The sequence below is a fragment of the Ixodes scapularis genome, unplaced genomic scaffold, assembly GCF_016920785.2.
Source record: "Ixodes scapularis isolate PalLabHiFi unplaced genomic scaffold, ASM1692078v2 ptg002564l_1__unscaffolded, whole genome shotgun sequence".
Classification (NCBI taxonomy): Eukaryota; Metazoa; Arthropoda; class Arachnida; order Ixodida; family Ixodidae; genus Ixodes; species Ixodes scapularis.
Window position 1 is genome coordinate 282,865 of NW_024610254.1, and position 21,025 is coordinate 303,889.

Consider the following 21,025-nt stretch of genomic DNA (forward strand, 5'->3'; position numbering starts at 1 on the left):
CTGGGAAGCTCCCAGTGGTAGAGCTTTACCGCTTTCCAGCAAAGCCGTACGAGGCAGAGCGTCGACGGAAATGGGTTGCAGCGGTGCGGCGCGCAACGTAAAGAAACCTTTTTTTTTTTTTGTCGCTTCTTGGTTTTTGTTTGCTCTCCATGATACAGAATTGTTTCTCGCTGGCACAGTTGGACACTGCATTTTTGTGTACAGCGGAGACGGAGACCCCTGGGAACCCGCGAATGGGCAGGCCAGGATTTGTAGCTGCCACTTCCTAGGAAACAAAAAAAGCTCCATCGCTCAGCACCCCGCTTACATCCCCACGATCTTCCCTTCGTCGTACAAGGCGAGATGCAATGTGACGACAGAGACACAACTGCAAAGATATGCAATGTGACGACAGAGACACACTGCTCCATGTTTGCACCACCCACGCACGCCAGCCTTGCAGGTGCAGCTCGCGCCCACGATGAGTCTCGGGTGCGCTAAAAGCTGCCGTAGCAAAAAAAAAAAAAAAAATGTGTGTTATGCACGGTTGAACCGAGAAATCAGAACAACAACAAATGAGGAGTGGAGGGGGGGTACGCGAAACCGAACCGGGTGGCACGCTCACCTGAAGCCGGACGTTGTAAACAGCAGACTTCATCTGCGCGAGGCATTTCCCTACAACTTCGCTGGGAGCTGTGGAATGAAGGACTTCTTCTTTCACGCCAAACACGTGACGGCCCGCATAAAGTTGCTCCCCTAACTTCAGTGACTTTTCTTTGAAATATTCTGCGATCTCGTCAATCCTTCTGAAGCCGCAAAAGAGCACCGTCGGATCGCACGTGCGAGCCGCCATTTTCAGATGGGAACATACCAATCGTTCTTAGGTCGACCACGGGCGGCGCTGGGGAGCGCAAGCGACGGTGGCGCCGGAGTGGCCGCCCGGAGGGTATACAGGGTGAAACAAGGAAACGCCACTCTTTAAATCGACCGGAAAATTCGGTTCCTTAAAGGGGCACTGACACCCCAAAGGTCGTATTCATTTTTATTGTCTAAAACGATGCAAGTTGCAGTCATAGACACGCAAAAAAAACGCATCGCGAAAAAAAATTTTCCCGCGCGCGCGCGCGCCTTTTTGTTTTTGGTGTTTGATTTTCCCGCCTCTTGCCTCCTCGCTTCTTTTGATCGGTGACGTCAAGAATCATGAAATTTAGAAGCTTTGTAGGCGACATCTCTATAACATTTAATTACGGCAATCCTAAAACATGTTTTTTAACGCAATTGCGAACGCACTACGGCCCTTCTTTTTGAAATACCAAAAATCGGGAGTTCGTTGTGGTGCCGTCTCCTGGATTTGTATCCTCCAACGGGAAACAGGCGAGACCGCTCAAAACCGGTCCGCCGGAACGCCGGCGCTGGCTCCTTTCCCCCTCGCTTTGGGTCGCCATGGCAACAGCAGGGAGGGGTGAAAGAAAGGGGACTCTCAGGTCTCCGCAATTTTTGACGTCAAGGCACCGGCGCCGATCGCGCGGGAACTTCGAATTCGGCATTTGGAAATTGTTTTTTTACTTCACGAATACTGAATTCCCAAATTTCAAATTTTGCGGGTAATGTCCCGGCATCGTTTTCAATCGTTTCGGATAATAAAAAAAAATATGATTTTGATGTGTCAGTGCCCCTTTAAGAGGGCGCGGTACCTCTATTTATTCGTCCGTTTCAGCCACCAGATGGCGCGCGGCTCGAAACGTGGTTGAACGCGCAACTTCTAGATGGCGCCAGTATCGAGGTGTGAAAAGGCCCGCGTTATCCGCTGCGTGAAATAGATCCCGAAATCTGCCGTGTTCTCCCGGCGGAGGAAGTTTCTGCATCCCTCGCGCGCGCTTGGTATGTACGCGCGGTGACCGAGTCCGGCCTCTGCGCTGTGTGATGCAGTGGGTGGCGCTCGTTTCTGTTCGGAGGTAGGAATAAAAATGCCGGTCCCCTTTTTTACGACGCTCGTTTCTATAGCTTGTTTTTCTTTTTTTTTTTATCTCAAGTGACCTACAGTACCGCCTGTTCGAAATCGTCCTTTGCGGTGAGCGATTGAGAGTCAGGTTAGCATTTTATTTGGGTCAGCACTACACGTTTAATGGAGACCTCGGGCGGCGATGTAAATATGCATTGCTTCCCAAAGTGTGTCCAAGGTGCGCAATGACAATTGGAAAGGGTATTGAAGGCGCGCGACCGTCGGTTGGTAAAATACGTGCGTTAGATTGACTTATTCAGTCTAATCATTTTTGCCAACGTCTTTTATCTGTTTCGACAAATGACATGGTCGAGTCTATTGATAACCTTAGCTAGATTGGACGTACGGAGTGTCCGGGCTTTAAATAAATTTGCTTCGTTTATGTGAATGAATAACTGTTTTCTCTTTTCCGTGCTCGGTGCTATGCAAAAATCGCTGAGATGTTATGGTAGCTCAGTGTGGCGGCGTTTTGCACGCTGACTCGCTATTGCATTCGCTGTGCACAATATGTGTTCAGATGGAATGTGCCAAATCGTATTTCCAATCGATATGATAGATTTACTTTGCTACAGTGTTAATTATATTTTCCTGATTTAAACTGGTTCGTCCCTGATCTGAGCCTAAGTTTAAATTCGAAGGGCAGACAGACTTAGCGTCGTAACAGCCGTAATGCGCAGAAAGAAATTAGTACCATGAAAGAAAAACAAAAGGATACGAGGTGGCTCAGTGTTATAGAAGTAATGAGTGTGCAAAGGATGGGATACGGTCCATTCGTCACATGCACACTCGTCACAGGACGATTGGTCACAGGACGATTCGTCACACAGGAACATTCGTCATAGGATGACTCGTCACGCGGCCAACCGGTCTCACAATAGTTCGTCCCCCAAAAAATGTATTGTTCCATTTGGTTCGGGCGGACAAAGGCGAAGAATTTGTAAGGAACGTTTTAGCTTCTGATTCGGTCCCGAACATTGAATGTTGGTTGGGCCTCAGAAAGTCGGTCACCTCTTATCTTAGCATGTCTTTCGCTTCTCGAGGTCAAAGAATTTGTAACAGACGTTCTAGCTATCTGGGTCCGTCCTGAACGGTGAATGCGGAGGCCATAGAAGAGCGACTATTTTTTAACTACATTCAAAAGGATGGAGGTGATCGCAACAGAGAGAGCCATGATGCTGCACGAGGGGTACTCGTACACATTCGGCAGAAGGAATTCCGATACTTGTTGGTTTTGTCGAATAGGTGTATGCAAGGCAAAACTAAAAACTAATTTGGCTGCCAGTCGGATTATTGCTCGTTCAAGCCTGCAACTGAGATCAACCTGCTGAAGACCCGTAATATAATGAAAGGAAAAGCGGATGAGTATTGTAATATTAGTTTATATAACCATTGGTTTACGTGACAGTGGAAAATTGTGAAACTCCTCATCAGGGTATGTAGGCAGATGTTGAAATTTACAATTTACTATCGTCCCCTGCTCGATCAATGAGACCAGTTGCCCGCATGACGAGTCATCCTGTGACAAATGTTCCTATGTGACGAATCATCCTGTGACCAATCGTCCTGTGACGAATGCGCATGTGACGAATCGTCCTCATCCCGCAAAGGATGCCATCGTACGTTTTTTTTTTTTCTTTTTTTGGTTTTTTAACTCTCCGCATTGCTGGGAAACGCTCAAGGTACCAGCAAAGACAGCGAGCTGGCGTGAAATTTCCATCGAGCGGAAAACGAGTGTCACTTTTATATCATCATGCGCTTTCATTTTGATATGGCTCAAAATGGGCGCGAAATAGTAACAGGTAAGGCAACAAAATTTAGATGTTAGGTCTGGAGCACCGCCATACTCAGCCGTGTTGGGGGCATCTCTCGCGAGTCAATACGGCAAAGGTATTGCGCGTCGAACTGTACGTGAGAGTTATCCATTTCAGCGAAACCTTGATTTCGCAAAACTATTGTGGCTCGAGTCGTGGCTTCCAGTACTTGAAAGCCACGAGCGAGAAATAAATGACAGTTGATTTTGAAGGACAATCGCGACGTGGAAACCCATAAAAGAGAGTTCCAATAAGACGAGAGCTTCCCCTTCTCTTCAAGTGCGTGGGTTACGCTCTCAATCCTGCACCTGTGGTAACACCGCAGGCTCCTAAAATGGCTTTGAAGACGTTCCTGATCGCAACAACTTTTTTTTTTTTTTTTGTCGAGGCGCTATTTTATTTTTTTTACTTTTTGTCTACCTTGATACCCCATCAGCGCAAAAACTACCATAAACTAAAAAAAAAAATAGTGGGCATACAACAACAACGCACCCACTGGGACCCGAGTCAAGGCAAGAACAACTAACTACTAAAAGGGGAAAAAAATCATGTTCGCATACACAGACAGAACGCCTCCATCGAAAGAAATGAATCATGCGCTTGTTCTGCCAGTCTCGTTGTGCGTCTGTCAAAAGCCACAAAGGAGGAAGACAATCAGCGCCTACACCACTCCCCTCCACTCCCCCCCCCCCCCCCCCCCCCACCACCCCTAAAAAGAAGAAAAAGGTTTCTTGGGCGCGCGCGCGGTCGCCCAAGCGATGACCTTGGAAGGGTATGCGATTGTAGCACGTTTGTCCCCCGGTTGTGCCCCTGTCTCAAATGCCACGGTCCGTTTCTCCCAAGTGCCCGTCTTATCTTCCCGAGTATCAACTCCGCAGTGATTCTGAATCATTCCGATGCTTTCCAACATTGCAAAACTGTTAGACGAATATTTGCACAGAAGTATATTCTGTTCGCAGAACTATCTACGGCGCTAAAATTCAAAAGCGCCGAGTTGGATTGGGGAACTCGTGTAGGTTTAGCTCATCGTTGGAACATTCTTATTCGCTCGATGAACTCCACAAAACGTGTAAATATTAGAATGAACTTTCCAGAGAACGAGAGTTGTTGTCGGGGTTCCAGGCGACCGGACAGGTCGTAATTATTGGCTGATTTTATTTCATAATTTCAAAATTTTATTTCATAATCACAATCGTATCATCAAGGGCACGCCATTTCCTCATCACTTCTTCTACGAAAAGAGTTGCTGTATTCGTAGCACACACAGACGGAAACGGTTGAGACTGCCCAAATAATATCTTCTTTTGGCAGGTACTGCGCAGCGATTACACACAATGCCTCTAACATAAACATGCTGCTCCACATGTCTATTCACAAGATGCAATACATCGTTCTCCCAACTTTGTTGAAATGGGCACGAAAGCGCGTAACCGTCACTTTTTTGAAGTTCTACTTAGAGGTGAAGTGTTTACCGTAAAAAGTCGTTAATTATTTATTTTTTTCCGTTTACTACAAAGCTCGATTCCCTTAAATTTTTGTTTTTATATCGTCTCTACAGCGCTTTTACGTCGGTACTTTCGTGTTAGAGGAAATCACATAATGTGCGAAAAAAACAACAAAAAAACGGTAGGATCGATGCTGCATAGCCTTTTTTTTTTTTTTTTGTGGACATCAAGAAAAAAAAAAGATAGTAGTTGTCTTCACTTCGCACTGCATGTTTTGGCACGGAAGTTCCTATTTGGTTATGATGTCTTTACTTTCTTAAAAATTATATACAGTAATTTAAATTACCGAATTACAAAAACGTCGAAATTGTATAATTGCTTTTCGTTGGGACGCCATGACGACAGCGACACTCGTGTTCCCTCGTGGTTTTCGCCAGCATTTCTACGATGAATTGCCAGGATCGCGAGATGCAACAGCGTGACACTCCGTCTTCTGTGACGTCATTTGTTGCACTTCGGGACAACTTTTGATGTATGGCCAGCATAAGACGCTAACCACACCAGTCGGAGACGCGCTGCAGGTGCCATAGTACTGCTCGTAAAAGTAGCTGTCACGTGCTTTGCTCCGCGACTGAGGGTTGCCAAATTACGGTGAAACGGAGTATAGACAAAACAGACTGGACGACATTTACCGGGCATCTTTAGAGCTGCGAAGCTCAAAATCACGCGTACTCGTAAGATTTTTTTTTTCTCGCGTGTTTGTGATTTTTATGATGTCCTGCAAGCAAGAAAAAAATATATATGGTGAAGTCACTCCGAGGGGGTAGCGATAACTGCGAGCCACGAACATGAAGGACTCGCTAACATCCGTCAGGAGTGTGAACGGTAAATCGTCACGCAAACATATTCTCACAAGCTGCAAATATTTATTTGGCTTAGCAAGTAGAATACTAGTATACTAACGACATGTGATTATTGTACACAAGATACCATTTCTCGGTTCTTCAAAACCATTTCCCAAGTCTGAACGGTCGCGCTACGGGCCGCGGCTAGCCGTGCCCTCGATAGACTACGGAGCTGCGTTGTGTCGTCTGCTACTGTACCGCCAACAGGAGAGCGATAGTTCTGTGTGTTCCACAGATTCGTGTTGCGGTATAACTCTGTACGTCTGTCCTAGAGGAAGACAAAGAGATAGGCTCTGTGACCCCCTCCTAAGCTAACAAAAACAAACAGAAGTATACTCGTTTGGACTGAAAGGTTTACAAAATAGTGACCAGACATTGGAAAAGCATATGTCACAGAACTTGGTTTATGAAATGGCATCATTGTTTCGAGCAAGAAATCACCTGCTCACCACTGGGACGATGAAATCGTCACTATTTATTGCGTCAGGTATATTTGCGCTCATGAAGAAAAATCTGAACACATCCTTCTCCCAAAATCCTATGTCGAATAATAAACACTTTTTTAAATATCTATGCACAAATAACTCATTTTTTTCTACACTTGTATATGCACGTTAATTGATGTCAAACCGCATTTTTGATTAGATCTTGATGTCTACACCAACTACATTCATATTTTTTAGGGCTTTATTGAACGATAACTTCAACTATAGTTAATGGAACACGATGGCTCGATCTCGACAAAAACCTCAACGTGCGAAGCTTCCACAGACGGTCGCTAGCGAGTATTCTCAATGTGAGACTTCAGAAGCTTTCGCTTGCCATAGGGAGCTTGCTTTCGACTACAGCACTGCACGGGCCCGGAAAGCGCTGCTGTGTGGAGAGGTTGACTTACAAGATGACGTGTTACGTGGTCACGTAAGATGGCGTCATTTCGTGCAGCGTGATCACGTAAGATGACGTCATTTCGTGTAACGAGATCATGTAAGATGACGTGTTTGTGTCACGTCATCACGTAAGATGACGTCAGTTCGTATGAACTGACGTCATCTTACGACAACGCCAACAACATTAGTGCCGTCCGGAACCATTGACCTTAGAAACGCGCTTCTTCGCTTGAAGAGCTGATATGCGTTGATTGTTATTTGTTTCTTTTGCCTACTACAGTCCATTCAAGAACTCGCCTTCTGGGTGCCACCAACTTCGTCTACTGGGCTGTGAAGCGCGTTCGAGCGTGCGCAATACCTCTCTAAGCTGAAAGATTGTACACTGAGTATGCGTTCACAGCTCAATGACTTTGGCATTTTTCGTCAGGATAGATGCTCCCACGAGAAGAGCGTAATGGATATGTGAATAGAATTGGAAATTTGAAATGTTCTTGTCCAATCGCATTTTTCTTTGGTTATCAACGATTTTTAGCGTCATCACAAGACGTTCAACCCATAATACACTGGTGATTAAAAAATAAGCACCGAAAAACATGCACCGATTTTCGCTCAAAAATAAACACCGGAAAAAAACATACCGTAATCATTACCCATGTCACCTTTTTGGGTGATATGTGAATTTCCAGAAGAACAGCGAGTTATCACCCTCCCCTAGGAATACCCTGACTACAGAGCAGGCGACCCGTTTTTCCCCGCGTTAGATTGTGGTGACCACGAACCGTACGGAGGTCACAGGACGTCCGTGAAAAATAAAAAGGAGGAAAACAACGATCTACTCTGTGCACGCTTCATCCCCAATTTCCACGACCCCAAGGCCGAAGGACGTTTGTGTGAAGGATAACGATAAAATAAAACTTTGCGTCAAAAAAAAAAAAAAGTAGAAACAAGCACAACGCGTTGACGGACCGCGAGGTTGTGGAACACCTCGCGGTCCGCTTGCCACAGGACGGTTGTCTTCGACCCATAGCTCCAAGGTGAATTTGCCACTTGCGAAAACACGGAGACCTACCCAGCGAGAACCAGGAAAGCAAGACCCGCACACTGACGCCTCGGCGTGCAGAATGAAACAGGATACGGGCGCGGAACACGGCCGCGGAAGAACACCTCGCACAGTGCCGATCCGGCCGATCTCCGAACGGACGATTTCGCATTTCGTGGACAGCGAGCGCCACCGCACGGGAGAGAGAGGTACCTTAAAAACGACGAAAACAAGCACCGACACCTTGGTTCTTTATATTTGCTGTAGTTACGGAACAAATAGACTTACATGAATAATTTGAATATTATTCGATTCCGTAATAAATTTAGAAGACATTAAACGCAATTCTTCTTATGTTTGAATCGTTTGAATTTAGATAATTTTGTAAATTCGCTCCGAACGCAAGAGTGCCGAATTAGCCGATTTTGACCATTTTCATGATTTTTTTAAAGAATATAATTAAATTTATGACGAAACATCTGTTGCGTTTAGTGTCTCGATAATGACTCAATGTCTTTAAAGCCGAAATTTTCAAGAAGATCCGCGCAGCCGTTATTATGTGAGAATTTTTTTAATTTGGTGAAAAACCTCATGTATTCTCTATGGGGCTCTGAGGTGCGCCCCCTCTTAAGGCCACGGTCCCACTGAATGTGGCAGTTTAGGTACTTTTTGGCAGGCCATTACTCATCTCCTTTTAAATACTGTTTTGTGGGATTGATGTCATTCGAAAGGCAATGCAATCCTCTTTCATTTGATATTATGTATGTGTTGGTTTTTATTGTTCATGCGCATTTGTAGCGTTGCGAATATGATGGCGCGGACCCTCACTTGCTCCGCTAGTTCATGTTTTATGAACGATCCATAAAAGATAGCACGGTTCCAATATAGCAGTTTTGTTAAGATGATGTCGGAGCAGAATCTAACGATCCACGTTTTTGATATTTGCACTACTTTGTTTTTTTCATCCCTCCAAATATTTTCCTAAAAGTGACATTTTTCAGCACAAATATTTTTTAATGACAATCGCTAGGGCAATGCAATTAGCTACAGATGTAGTGCTTATAATTGGTAATATGCAGAAAAAAATGTAATGTTGTGTAACATTTTTTTGTTTAGATATTTTATATCAAACGTAGCACTTTTTTTGTGCTTCGAGTCATGGTAGTTCAAATGCCGCTGAAGAAATAATTAAACTATGATAAAATCTTTTATAACATTTAGAGCTACAATGGTTGCCCAAGAGGTGGACGATGGCTTTTTTTTTCATTTTCAAAGTCATAACGCTCCAGGAGCCCTTCAAACTTACCTGTTTTTGACGCATATCTGTTTTGGACATCAAACAGATTTATTGGCTTTTAATAACATTTATTGTTTGGAATAGATATACATTGCGACGTATTAAAATTTCACAATGATCTTGCTTTGGTTTCTTAATAGGTGTAGAGCTTAGCTAATCTTAAAAACAATTAAAAACTGTTTGGGTGTTTTGTTGCGCTACCTGGCGGATGGCAGACAAACTGCTGATTTCTAGTGTTCAAAAAATTTCCGAGGGCGGCGTTGCCATCTTTATCATCATCAATCTCCGTGTCTTTTTACCTTCACATATAAAAAATATATTGGAAGATTTACTATCGATAAATGAATGGTTTAAGTATTGGGTCAGGCTAATAAATTTAAGACAAATAACTACACAAGCGTAGCGTGATATAATGCGTTCATTATTCGATATGATTGAAATCAATAAACAATAAAGACGAAGAGGAAAATAATACACCCGAGTTCACTTTATGCCTGGAGTCACTACATGAGCTTTAAGGTATCGACACTCAGTTGCCCAAAATTGGTTTGGGCGCCGCCATTTTGGGTCTTGCTCAGAGCAAACGCAATTGCCGATCATCATGATCCAAAAGTACAACTTCCTCAGCATTAGATGCGGCGCTAGGATGCTGATGCAATATTGAAATGCTCTGTCGCGGGTTGTTTAAACATTTGTGAGGGACGGAAAGCGTTTCCTGTGATTTTAGATAAAGCTCCATATAACTGGACACCATGATTTCAAGCCACAATTTTAAGCCAAGTGTCGTTACTCGGAACCGCAAGCTAATTTACTGGCACAAGCGGGAACAATGAAGAACAGGCAGGTGTCAAAAGGTAGTGGCTTGTGGAATCCACGGGGCTTACGTCATGGCCCCTCCAGGTATTACCAGCCTCTTGAACAAGAGCATGAATAGTGTCATTAAATAAGCTACACTTCAGAGTAGCGACACTTGGCCTTATTGTGGCTTAAAATCATGGCTGCCAGTTATTTGAAGCTTTATCTGAAATCACAAGAAACGCTTTTCCGTCCTCCACTTTAAACAGTTTTCGACAAAGCAAAGCAACATTACATGAGCTTCCTAACACCGAATCTAATGCTGAGGACGTCGCACTTTTGAATCATGACGATCGGCAGTTGCGCCTGCTCTGCACAAGCAACAAAATGGCGGCGTTCACAACACTGTCGGGGAAGAGAGTGCCGATACTCTAAGCGCAGCTCATTTATTAGCTCTAGTTCCCGCGAAACTCCTTTTCCCTGACTGAAACTGAAAGTAGATATGAATAATACACCATCATTATGGCTTATTTAGTTATAACAAAATACACATAATGAGAGGAGGAAGCGGGCGGGTAGGAGAAACGCGGGTTTTATGTGCGACCGTTCTAACCGTCTCAAAAGAAAGAACGCACGAGCTTGCGCTGGTTTAAAAAAAAAAGGCACCAAAAGAAAAGATGCGGCACGCTGTGTTCTTTGATATTATGCGTCTAATTGCAAATTGTTGTGTGTATGTTTATGCAACTGGAAGTTAGTCCACCTTAATGGGCGTCTGACTCTCAGCTGTAGAGGAGCAATTTAGTCAGTGCGGTACAACCGCAAACCTGGGGTCTTTAACGTGCACCACGCAGGTGATACACGACCGCACGCCGGTACGATGCTCTTCCAGATCGAAACGGGCAGGGGCGGGGTGGCTTCTGCAGAGCGAGCTTTCGCTCCAAGTGCTCCGAGCTGGTGTGCGCTAGACCATGCACTCGGCCACCAACCCCCCCCCCCCCCCCCCCTTTGTGCATCTAATTTATATACAGGTATAAGTATTTGAAGATCCACGATGGACGTCGATCGTCTCGAGGTAATGTAACGTAATAACAATTTATAAATAATAAACTTGTTGAAGGACTGAACGACTAAAGTTTTCAATTCTTGGATTGTAATATGGCGGTACCCTATTGTACTTACTGTTGATGAAGAGCAATATGAGGTGACGAGGTAATTATTAATTGATGAGGCTCCATAAGGACGACAATATTAGTGGGTGTCGAACCACAACGTACAGTGCCAGACTTGTTTCAAGTATTGTGTACCCAAAGACTTTCTTCACCCGCAACAGTATAAGGTAGAATCAATGAGGATGCTGCTTTACAACTGTACGTTGAACAGGAAAACTGCACTGTGCAGAAGTGCGGCTTATTCGTTAATATGAGGGACGGATTTCTAGCAGCATTTTCTGATTGACTACTTGGAACAAATGGCCTCGTTGACGTAAAGTGTCCCCGTTCCAAAAGATTCTTGAAGCATACTTAGACCGCAAAGGAGTATGAGGCGGAAAATAAGAAAAAGGAGCCTGGTGTGAAATGTCCATATCACCCCTATAGCTTCTACTATCAAATACAAGGGCGGTTAAACAATACACAAAGAGAGTTTTGTGATTCAGTTATATTTACACTGAAGGTCATTGATATCCAACGTATTCAGAGAGATGACACATCCTGGTCAACCAACATAGAGCGTTTTCTACTCAAGTTTTACATGGAAGGCCCCACTTCCGCTGAAATTCCTCACGTAGACGAGTTGTCCGACCGATTAAACTGCGATTACTCTCTATCTGGGAATCTCTCGATCTTTGTTCGTAGGCTACAGTAATATGAGATCGAGGGGTGTGGCTCTTCGTCTGCCGAATATTGCTTCGGCGGGTTTTTTTTCGTAAAAGATGAGACCGTCGCGTGCTGCCGGATCAAGAACCTGGCGATTCTTCACTGAACTGCTTCATCCGTAAGCTTCAAAAGGGCTTTTTTTCGTTTCGCACATCATCTGCTCTGCTTGCCTGTTAGTTGCAGGATGGTATGGTGCACTAATGTTATGCCTCCTGCCGGTTTTTTTCTTTCTTCAAAAACTTGTTTATTTTATTTGAAGCAAAATTTTGCGCGTTATTAGAGAAAAGTATTTTCGGTAGGGCAAAAGTAGGTAAAAGAGACCGTAGAACGTCAATGACGTGTTTGGACGTCGTGGCAGGCATCGTGTAAACTTCCAGCCACTTAGAGCACTCATCGCCCATGACTCCGTAGATGGATACGTTTCGCCACCCACCAACTGAATAGTGGATCGTTTTCAGTTACTTTTCATGATGGCGTTGGATTCAAGGAAGACTTCGAGTCTTTCCACAAAGTTAGCCCAGGTGCCAGGACTTTTGTCGAAAGCGGCAAGTGTTCGAAATCTCGACAACGTTGGTAGCCACGTGTTGTGCTTGACACTGGACACTTACCATTCGCTAAAAAGGAACTTGCTTGTTCGTCTGACATGAGTCGTCCGATATCAGGTCATCGCCGCAACACCATCTCCAGACAAAACTGGTCTTCATTGTTCGCATGTCCATAGTTAGCAATCACATTAACTTATAAATTCCCGAACGCTCATAACTTGCCGTCGCTAAACGCCGTTCATTCATAGAGTCTTCATTGCAAATAAACGTCTTCCTATTTCTTCTGATGGTTTTCTTAAGCTGTACTTGCAACATTATGTGTGTCGGTACTTCCGAAAATATTGCAGCGGCGTTTTTTTTTTTTTTTCCGGGAACTATAATGTAGCAACCTTTACAACATCTTCCGGACCCCGTGAAACACAATATTTCGTGACGTTATTTTAGTCGTCATTAAAATGGTAAGGTAAGTACCGTAAATTGCGAAGCAGTTTACCTGACGTCCGCTTCCACTGGTTGAGTCTACTGAGCGTGCATTCCTGCAGAGGAAATTTTTATTGATAGAATATTGACACGTCAATCAACATTTGATTCCTTCTTGGTAAGATTTATTGCGAAAGCCCGTCACAACCGCCGAACCGTATGTCCCTATATCAGAGAACAATTTATACCCGCCTGACAGTCTCGCATACATCCGTTTGCTGGGCCACGCTACTTGAGGTAGCTGAGCACAGCTGGCAGCGGCGCGAGCAAGGCCACGAGGGGAACGTGATGGTGCTCGAGCCATCCCACGCACTGTGAACCAATGTTTCGGCCACCCCACGGGTGCGTGTCGCCATCTATTGGTTGAACTATGGTGCCTGGATCGCGTCTTTGACTGGTGTGTTTACCGCGGCCAAAAAAGTGGTCCCTCGATTTCCGCCTGATTACGTCATAGAACGGTCATGCTGTTGCCGGTCGCGACCCTGGTGGCGTCCCAACAGTTATGGTGTATGTAGCAGATGCCTGTTCTGCTGCAGGTCGCTTTCCACTGTGACAGTTCACGGAAGCTAATGCAGCCGGAAGTTGGGACGCCTAACGGGACGCCGTGACGACAGCGACACTCGCGTTCGCTCGTGCTTTTTGCCAGCATTTCTACGGCCAACCGCCAGGATCGCGACAGGCAACAGCATGACACTCGCGTCATTTGTTGCCACATCGGGACCACTTTTGATGTATGGGCGGGATAGGACGCTAAACACACCAGTCGAAGACGCGCTCCAGGCACCATAGTTGAACTAACGCCTTGTTCAAGATGGCTGCCGTGGGACCGCAGCCTTAACCTATCGCGCTACGACTTTGTGCAGCGTCGCCCACAGATGGTGCAGTTTTTTTCTTGTTTTTTTTTTGTAAAATTTGCAAAGAGCGAACTTACCTGAGGAAAAAATAAAGAAAGAGAAAGGCTTAGCTCCTATGGAAACGTAGCGACGCCACCGGTCTGCAAAAAACACGGCGCCGTTTCGCACGCGAGACAAGAGATGGCGCAACAAACGCCGCCAACTAACGAGCATACGGCGCCGAGAGCAGGCCTTTTTAGCAGACGATCGTTTCCACTCAAAAGCGGCGCGCGCTACGCAGGCGGCGACAGACGCAGAAACGAAAAAGACAGGCGCGGTAACAGCAAGGAACTACAGTTCCTTGTCTGCGAAAGGGCCGGCTCTCGGTGTCGTCTGCTCGTTCGTTGGCGGCTGGCGTCGCGACCGCTTGCTCCATCTCTTGTCTTCCGTGCGAAACGGCGCCTTGTTGTTTAGACCGGTGGCGTCGCTGCGTTTCCATAGGAGCTAAGCGTTTTTCTTCCTTTACTTTTTCCTCAGGTAAGTTCGCTCTTCGCAAATTTTACAAAAAAAAAATGCACCATCTGTGGGCGACGCTGCATAAAGTCGTAGCGCGATTGGTTAAGCAACCGAATTTTCCGGTCGATTTAAAGAGCCTGGCGTCTCCTTGTTTCACCCTGTATACAGGAGCGAGGGTGATGAAGCTTTATTCCAACTGAAGTGTGGCACTATGGCCTTTTGGCTTTTATATGCAGATTTGTAGTAGCGATTAATAAGAAGGGAAATGATTTCCAATGTTCTCGGATTCCAAAAATGAATTTTCTAATATCTTTTTCATTAATAAAATACAAGATAAAAAAGGAAAAAGATACCACCTTTTTGATAACATGGAAGTAAAAATATATCTAGAACAGTGTATATGAAGTTTAATCGATTTAATCGACCGAATTCAAGATTCCTTCAAATATTTCGAAATAAAGTGTATTTTATTCAAATAAATTTCTTCATAATATTTCGAAATAAGGTGTATTTTATTCAAATAAATTTCTTCATAATATTTCGAAATAAGGTGTATTTTATTCAAATAAATTTCTTCATAATATAGGGCATACACACACTAAACGGAGTTTTTCAAAACACAGCTCAAGATGTAGCAAAGGAATAGAGCTATTAGTCACCTTGTCGCATCCACCACCAAGACGAAGCATGGAGCGTGAACTTTCGTTTTGAACCGAAACTGAAACACTGTCACCGGAACTACCTGAAGCGTGTCTCCGACTGGTGTGTTTAGCGTCCTATCCCGCCCATACATCAAAAGTGGTCCCGAATCGGCAACAAATCACGTCACAGAAGCCGGAGTGTCATGCTGTCGTCTGTCGCGATCCTAGCGGTTGGTCGTAGAAAGGCTGGCGAAAAGCACAAGCAAACGCGAGTGTCGCTGTCGCCACGGCGTCCCAGGCGTCCCAACTTCCTGCTGCTGTAGCTTTTGTAGACTGTCGGAGTAAAGTGCGACCTGCAACAGAACAGACGTCTACCACATCCACCACAGCTGCTGGGACTCCGATAGGGTCGCGACCGGTGACAGCATGCACTTCTATGACGTCATCAGGCGGTAATAAAGGGACCACTTTTTTGGACGCGGTAAACACACCAGTCGGAGACGGGTTCCAGGCATAGAGTTAACTCTATGGTTCCAGGCACCATACCGAAACTGTGGTGCCTGGAACGCGTCTCCGACTTGTGCGTTTAGCGTCCTATTTGCTCCCATGCATTTAAATTGGTCCCGAAGTGGCCACATGACGTCACAAAAGCCTGAGTGTCATGTTGTCGGTTGTCGCGATCCTGGTGGTTGGTTGTAGACTGATTGAAGATAAAGTAAGTAGGCAGGCGAGCTGGTTGATGTTACACATTTTTGAAAACCGGAGACGACGGACGAAGAAGGGGACAACACACAAAACGTCTCAAACGCAGCTACTAAATTTTATTTGAACAGTCGTTTATATAGCATCTCTCCCACACGTCTTCCGGAACTTCCCACGTCACAGCAACTTTTAGCCAGGGTACAACTCGTCTTGACCCTTTTTTTTTCTCTTTCTCTCTTATCACATCACTTAGTTTGTACAAAGCATTGCAATACAAGCACCATCATCACACCCGCTAAAGTCGGACCCAAGGAACCACACCTTCACACCCCACGTAACCTAACTGGCAAAAAAAAAATTGATAACAACACAAAACTTTTTGGGTCGCTTCGTCTAGTCTGATAACAATTCAAATCCCCGAACTCCCTTCATTGTCGCAACCCCCGAAGGTCGGACCCAACGCACACACCTTCACACAAGCTGCAAGGCCTAACTCGCATCTCGTATCACGCACAAGCACGCCGCATTAAAACATACAAAAAAAAATTACAACAGCAAAAATTTTCGGGTCGCTTCGTCTAATGCGATTGACGGCTGACTGATACAGTTTCCTACAGTCGTGATTCTAATTGTCTCTTTCAAAACTCTTTTTGCGCAATCTTTTTCTTTGCTCAAAACAACAGTAGACCCCCACTCCGGCAGACAATTATTGCACTCCTGTACGTGTTTAGCAATCTCAGAGTTTGAAGACCCGATCCTAACTGCCCTCACGTGTTCAAGCAGTCTCTCATTTAAGCACCTTTTTGTCTGCCCCACGTAGGTGAAACCGCAGGCCATTGGAATATCGTACACTACACCAACCTGGCAATCAACGGCAGCTTCTCTGTGCCGTTTCTGACAACCTCGCGCCCCTCCCACGAACGGCGTAAGCCTGTTCAACTTAAAGTCGGGAGTGAAGACCACCTTTATCTTGAATCTCCCAGCAACCGCCAACAAGTTGTGCGAAAACTTATGGAAAAACGGAATGCACACTACCCTCTCTGGTTTCTCAATTTCTTTCCTTACTTCTCCTCTGAGTCTCACCACACACTTCCTTGCGACACCCTCCACAAGGCTACTCTTATACCCTGCCTCCTTAATGCGTTCTAATTGTCTTATAACAGCTTTATGTACTTTGTGCCGACAAGATTTTTTCAAAGCGTTGTCTAGCAGAGACATGACCACCCCTCTTTTAACCAATTTTGAATGGCAACTTTTGTAGGGCAACAAAGGTTTTGCCGCTACTTTTCCATATTCCTAGCACAACCCGTCCACCGTGTCCAACCTAAGATCTAAAAACTGCAGCTCACCTTCAACAGGCTCCTCACCGCTAAAGGACAACTCAGGCGCTGCTTGTACTAGAAATCTTTGATCTCAGGCAGTGCTCCCTTCTCAACCGAACATATCAAAATATCATCAACGTATCTCCTGATCAACACTGACCCTGTTGGGAATGATTGTACAATTTGTCCCAAGGCCGAATCCAAAGAAGCCAAATAAATCTCGGACAAAGCCGGTGCCAACGATGAACCTATACGGACCCCTTTCTTTTGAGCGTATTTGCCCCCCTCAAATTCTACAGCTGTGGAGTTTAGATATAATTCCGTTAAGTTAAGAAAACTTCCTACGTCTGTCCCGGACTGTGACTGGAACCGAACTAAGTTTTCCTCCAACAAGTTTCTTAATCTCGAGAGAAGCAAAGGTTGATGGGGGGAGTAATACAAGTCTTTAATGTCTAGTGACATGACTTTGCACTTCTGCTGGTGGAAAGGCGCCAAACAGCTCTCAAGCTCTTCCGACTTTCTGAGACCAATAGGACTGTTCAACTCGATTGTCGACAGACAACCTTGGAGAAAAGTCGACACAACCTTTTGCCAAGTTCCATTCTCGTTGACAACTACCCTAAGCGGCAACATAGGCTTGTGGTCTTTTAGAAAAAATTTGATAGAAAACGAGTCCCTTGTGACCTCTCCAACCTTTTTCGCCACTTTCTCCATCTCACACTCATTCAGAATTGCCAGCACATTCCTTTTTATCTGTCTGAGGTTAACCTTGACAGGCTGGAACAACCCCGCAATCGCTGCTCTTGATTTCTGTCGAAACTCGGGCTCTGGCAAAATCGCAAACTTCCCGGTTTTGTCAGTCTGTAGCACTGAAAGTTTACCCACTTGTAACTCTTTCTTAAGCTCCTTAACAGCTTTGAAATCTCTTTTTTCAGGTCTATTCCCAGGACCAACTAACCTTGAAACAGCCTTAATTGATTGGTCTACGAAACCTTGCCTCGCGTCCATTGGAACCCTCGCAGCTATGCTGTGGATGCACGACACAATATCCAACCTCGACGGCTCAACGTTCAAACAAAACTTGGGACCTTTTTCTAACAACGAAGCCGAACGCCTCGAAACGACCACATTCATTGGGTTAACCACGTTGGACTGCTTTGGACGCACTCCCTCCTGCCCCTTCTTATCCGACAGGGAATTTTCTTGGAAGTGTCTATTCTGCCGGCAGCCGGCAGAATAACCGGGGGGGAAGTGCCGGCAGTAGTCGCCTATTGGGTCTCGTATAAAACGGATTGTAAACACGCCTATTCTAAGCTGTGCAGTGCTGTTAGAATGACATGAATGTTGCTGTAACTACCATGCAATAAAGACAAAAAAAAAAAAGTTGTGGATTAGCTCAGTGGGTAAGATGTGCGCCTCATACACAGAAGGATCTTAGTTCAATCCCCCGAGGGAATTTTTTTTTTCTTCGGAATTTTGTTTTTTGTTGAGGTATTAGGCGATATTTACGACATCTCTCTTTTAGAATTAACACTGAAAAAAGAACACACAAAAAAAAACACGAATGTTGTTGACGAAACACTTCCTTTTTGGGGGTGAATGGAGGACAGCGGGGCTTGGGCCGGCCGGCACGCCGCCGCGATGCGGTGGTACTGATGGGCCAAATAGGTCAATATATTTCTAATGAGCAGCCGCAGACTGTCGCCGCTAAAGGAGGGGGAGGGGGGGGGGGGGGCTATGTTAACGAGCGCCCCACTGATATACGCGCCGGAGGTGACTGCCGGTAGAATTTCGGAAAAATTATTCTGCCGGCTGCCGGCAGAATAGACACTGCCAATTTTCTTTGTAAAACCTGACCCCCTCTTTCATTAAAGCATCTTTTCTGCTGTCCGACCATAATTCTTCTTTTTTCCGTGCAACACTCCCCTTCCAAAATACATACTCGCTTGAAGTACGGAACATGTCTCCTCGCAGTACATTCCAGAATGACTCACATAACTGCAGCAGTTCCTTGAGTTCCATCGTGAGACTGTTCCGGTAGGCCTTGAGCACTTTCTCCTTGCAGTTCCAATGGCCCCTTGATAGACGTGCTGCGCTGCGAAGTTCTACAGAACAAACGCGTGACTAAAAAATTGAAAATGAAAAGGATGAGTTTACTTTGAGATGAGGAGAAACACAACGAACACAAATGGGCGCAGACTAACAACTGTTTATTCTTTTCTTTTTCCTCCTTTTCAATGCATGAGTTTCCCAATGCGTGAGTATGAAAAGGAGCGAACGCTATCAAATAATGATAAATGTCTTCATGAAGATGTGTGGACTTTCGATTTTTGTGGTGTTTTTCCCGTTTTCTGATAAACGTTCGGTTTTTGTGGTGTGAGAGGGTACCTTGAAGCTGGTGCTGGTGTCCGCCTCGTTATGTTATGTATTGTCTCAGCAGTTCAATTTCCTTTTTGTTCAGAGCAATGGAAGGATCACTGACACACTTGCCGTGCTTCCCTGATGCCATGTGGAAGGCTTCTATGATTTCTCGTTTGTTTCTATTTTTTGATCTGTCCATTACTGATGTGTTTTCGAATAGCCGTCCACAGCTGCATCTCGCGCAATGCGCTGCTAAGTTGCCAGGTGCTTGCAGTTGCCCGCATGAATATTTATGTTCTCTGAGTCTGTCATTTAAGCACCTCCCCGTCTGCCCGATGTATGAGTTTCCGCACGTCAATGGTATCTTGTAGACGACCCCTTCTACGCATTCGACGAACTTGTTTTTGTGCTTTACCCGACACAACGATTGACCCGATGTGTCGCCTTCCTCTTCGTTAACCTTTTTGCACAGTCCTTTAAGCTTGAATGGGGCGGATAGGGCTACTTTGACCTCGTGCGTTTCGGCGATCTTTTTCAGTTGGTGAACCGCTATTCGAAAACACATCAGTAATGGACAGATCAAAAAATAGAAACAAACGAGAAATCATAGAAGCCTTCCACATGGCATCAGGGAAGCACGGCAAGTGTGTCAGTGATCCTTCCATTGCTCTGAACAAAAAGGAAATTGAACTGCTGAGACAATACATAACATAACGAGGCGGACACCAGCACCAGCTTCAAGGTCCCCTCTCACACCACAAAAACCGAACGTTTATCAGAAAACGGGAAAAACGCCCCAAAATCGAAAGTCCACACATCTTCATGAAGACATTTATCATTATTTCATAGCGTTCGCTCCTTTTCATACTCACGCATTGGGAAACTCATGCATTGAAAAGGAGGAAAAAGAAAAGAATAAACAGTTGTTAGTCTGCGCCCATTTGTGTTCGTTGTGTTTCTCCTCATCTCAATGTAAACTCATCCTTTTCATTTTCAATTTTTTAGTCACGCGTTTGTTCTGTAGAACTTCGCAGCGCAGCACGTCTATCAATGTACAACCAACTAGCCCAAACCCAAGTCCAAGCTTTATTAACCAATGGCCCCCCTGTGAGGACATGAACTTGAACTTCTCCGTACTTCAAGCGAGTATGTATTTTGGAAGGGGAGTGTTGCACGGAAAAAAGAAGAATTATGGTCGGACAGCAGAAAAGATGCTTTAATGAAAGAGGGGGTCAGGTTTTACAAAGAAAATTCCGTCGGATAAGAAGGGGCAGGAGGGAGTGGGTCCAAAGCAGTCCAACGTGGTTAACCCAATGAATGTGGTCGTTTCGAGGCGTTCGGCTTCGTTGTTAGAAAAAGGTCCCAAGTTTTGTTTGAACGTTGAGCCGTCGAGGTTGGATATTGTGTCGTGCATCCACAGCATAGCTGCGAGGGTTCCAATGGACGCGAGGCAAGCTTTCGTAGACCAATCAATTAAGGCTGTTTCAAGGTTAGTGTGTCCTGGAAATAGACCTGAAAAAAAGAGATTTCAAAGCTGTTAAGGAGCTTAAGAAAAAGTTACAAGTGGGTAAACTTTCAGTGCTACAGACTG

At 45.1% G+C, this 21,025-nt stretch overlaps 1 protein-coding gene across 1 annotated transcript; it reads right to left on the reverse strand.

Annotated features, from left to right (window-relative positions):
- Positions 1 to 272: 272 nt before the first annotated feature.
- On the reverse strand, positions 273 to 927 carry LOC120849209. The gene is made up of 2 exons (XM_040221390.2): positions 605 to 927; positions 273 to 483 (listed from the first exon to the last, which is right to left on the reverse strand). The coding sequence occupies exons 1-2, from the start codon at positions 830 to 832 to the stop codon at positions 304 to 306; spliced, it is 408 nt and encodes a 135-aa protein (XP_040077324.1). The 5' UTR covers positions 833 to 927; the 3' UTR covers positions 273 to 303.
- Between the last annotated feature and the right edge of the window lie 20,098 nt (positions 928 to 21,025).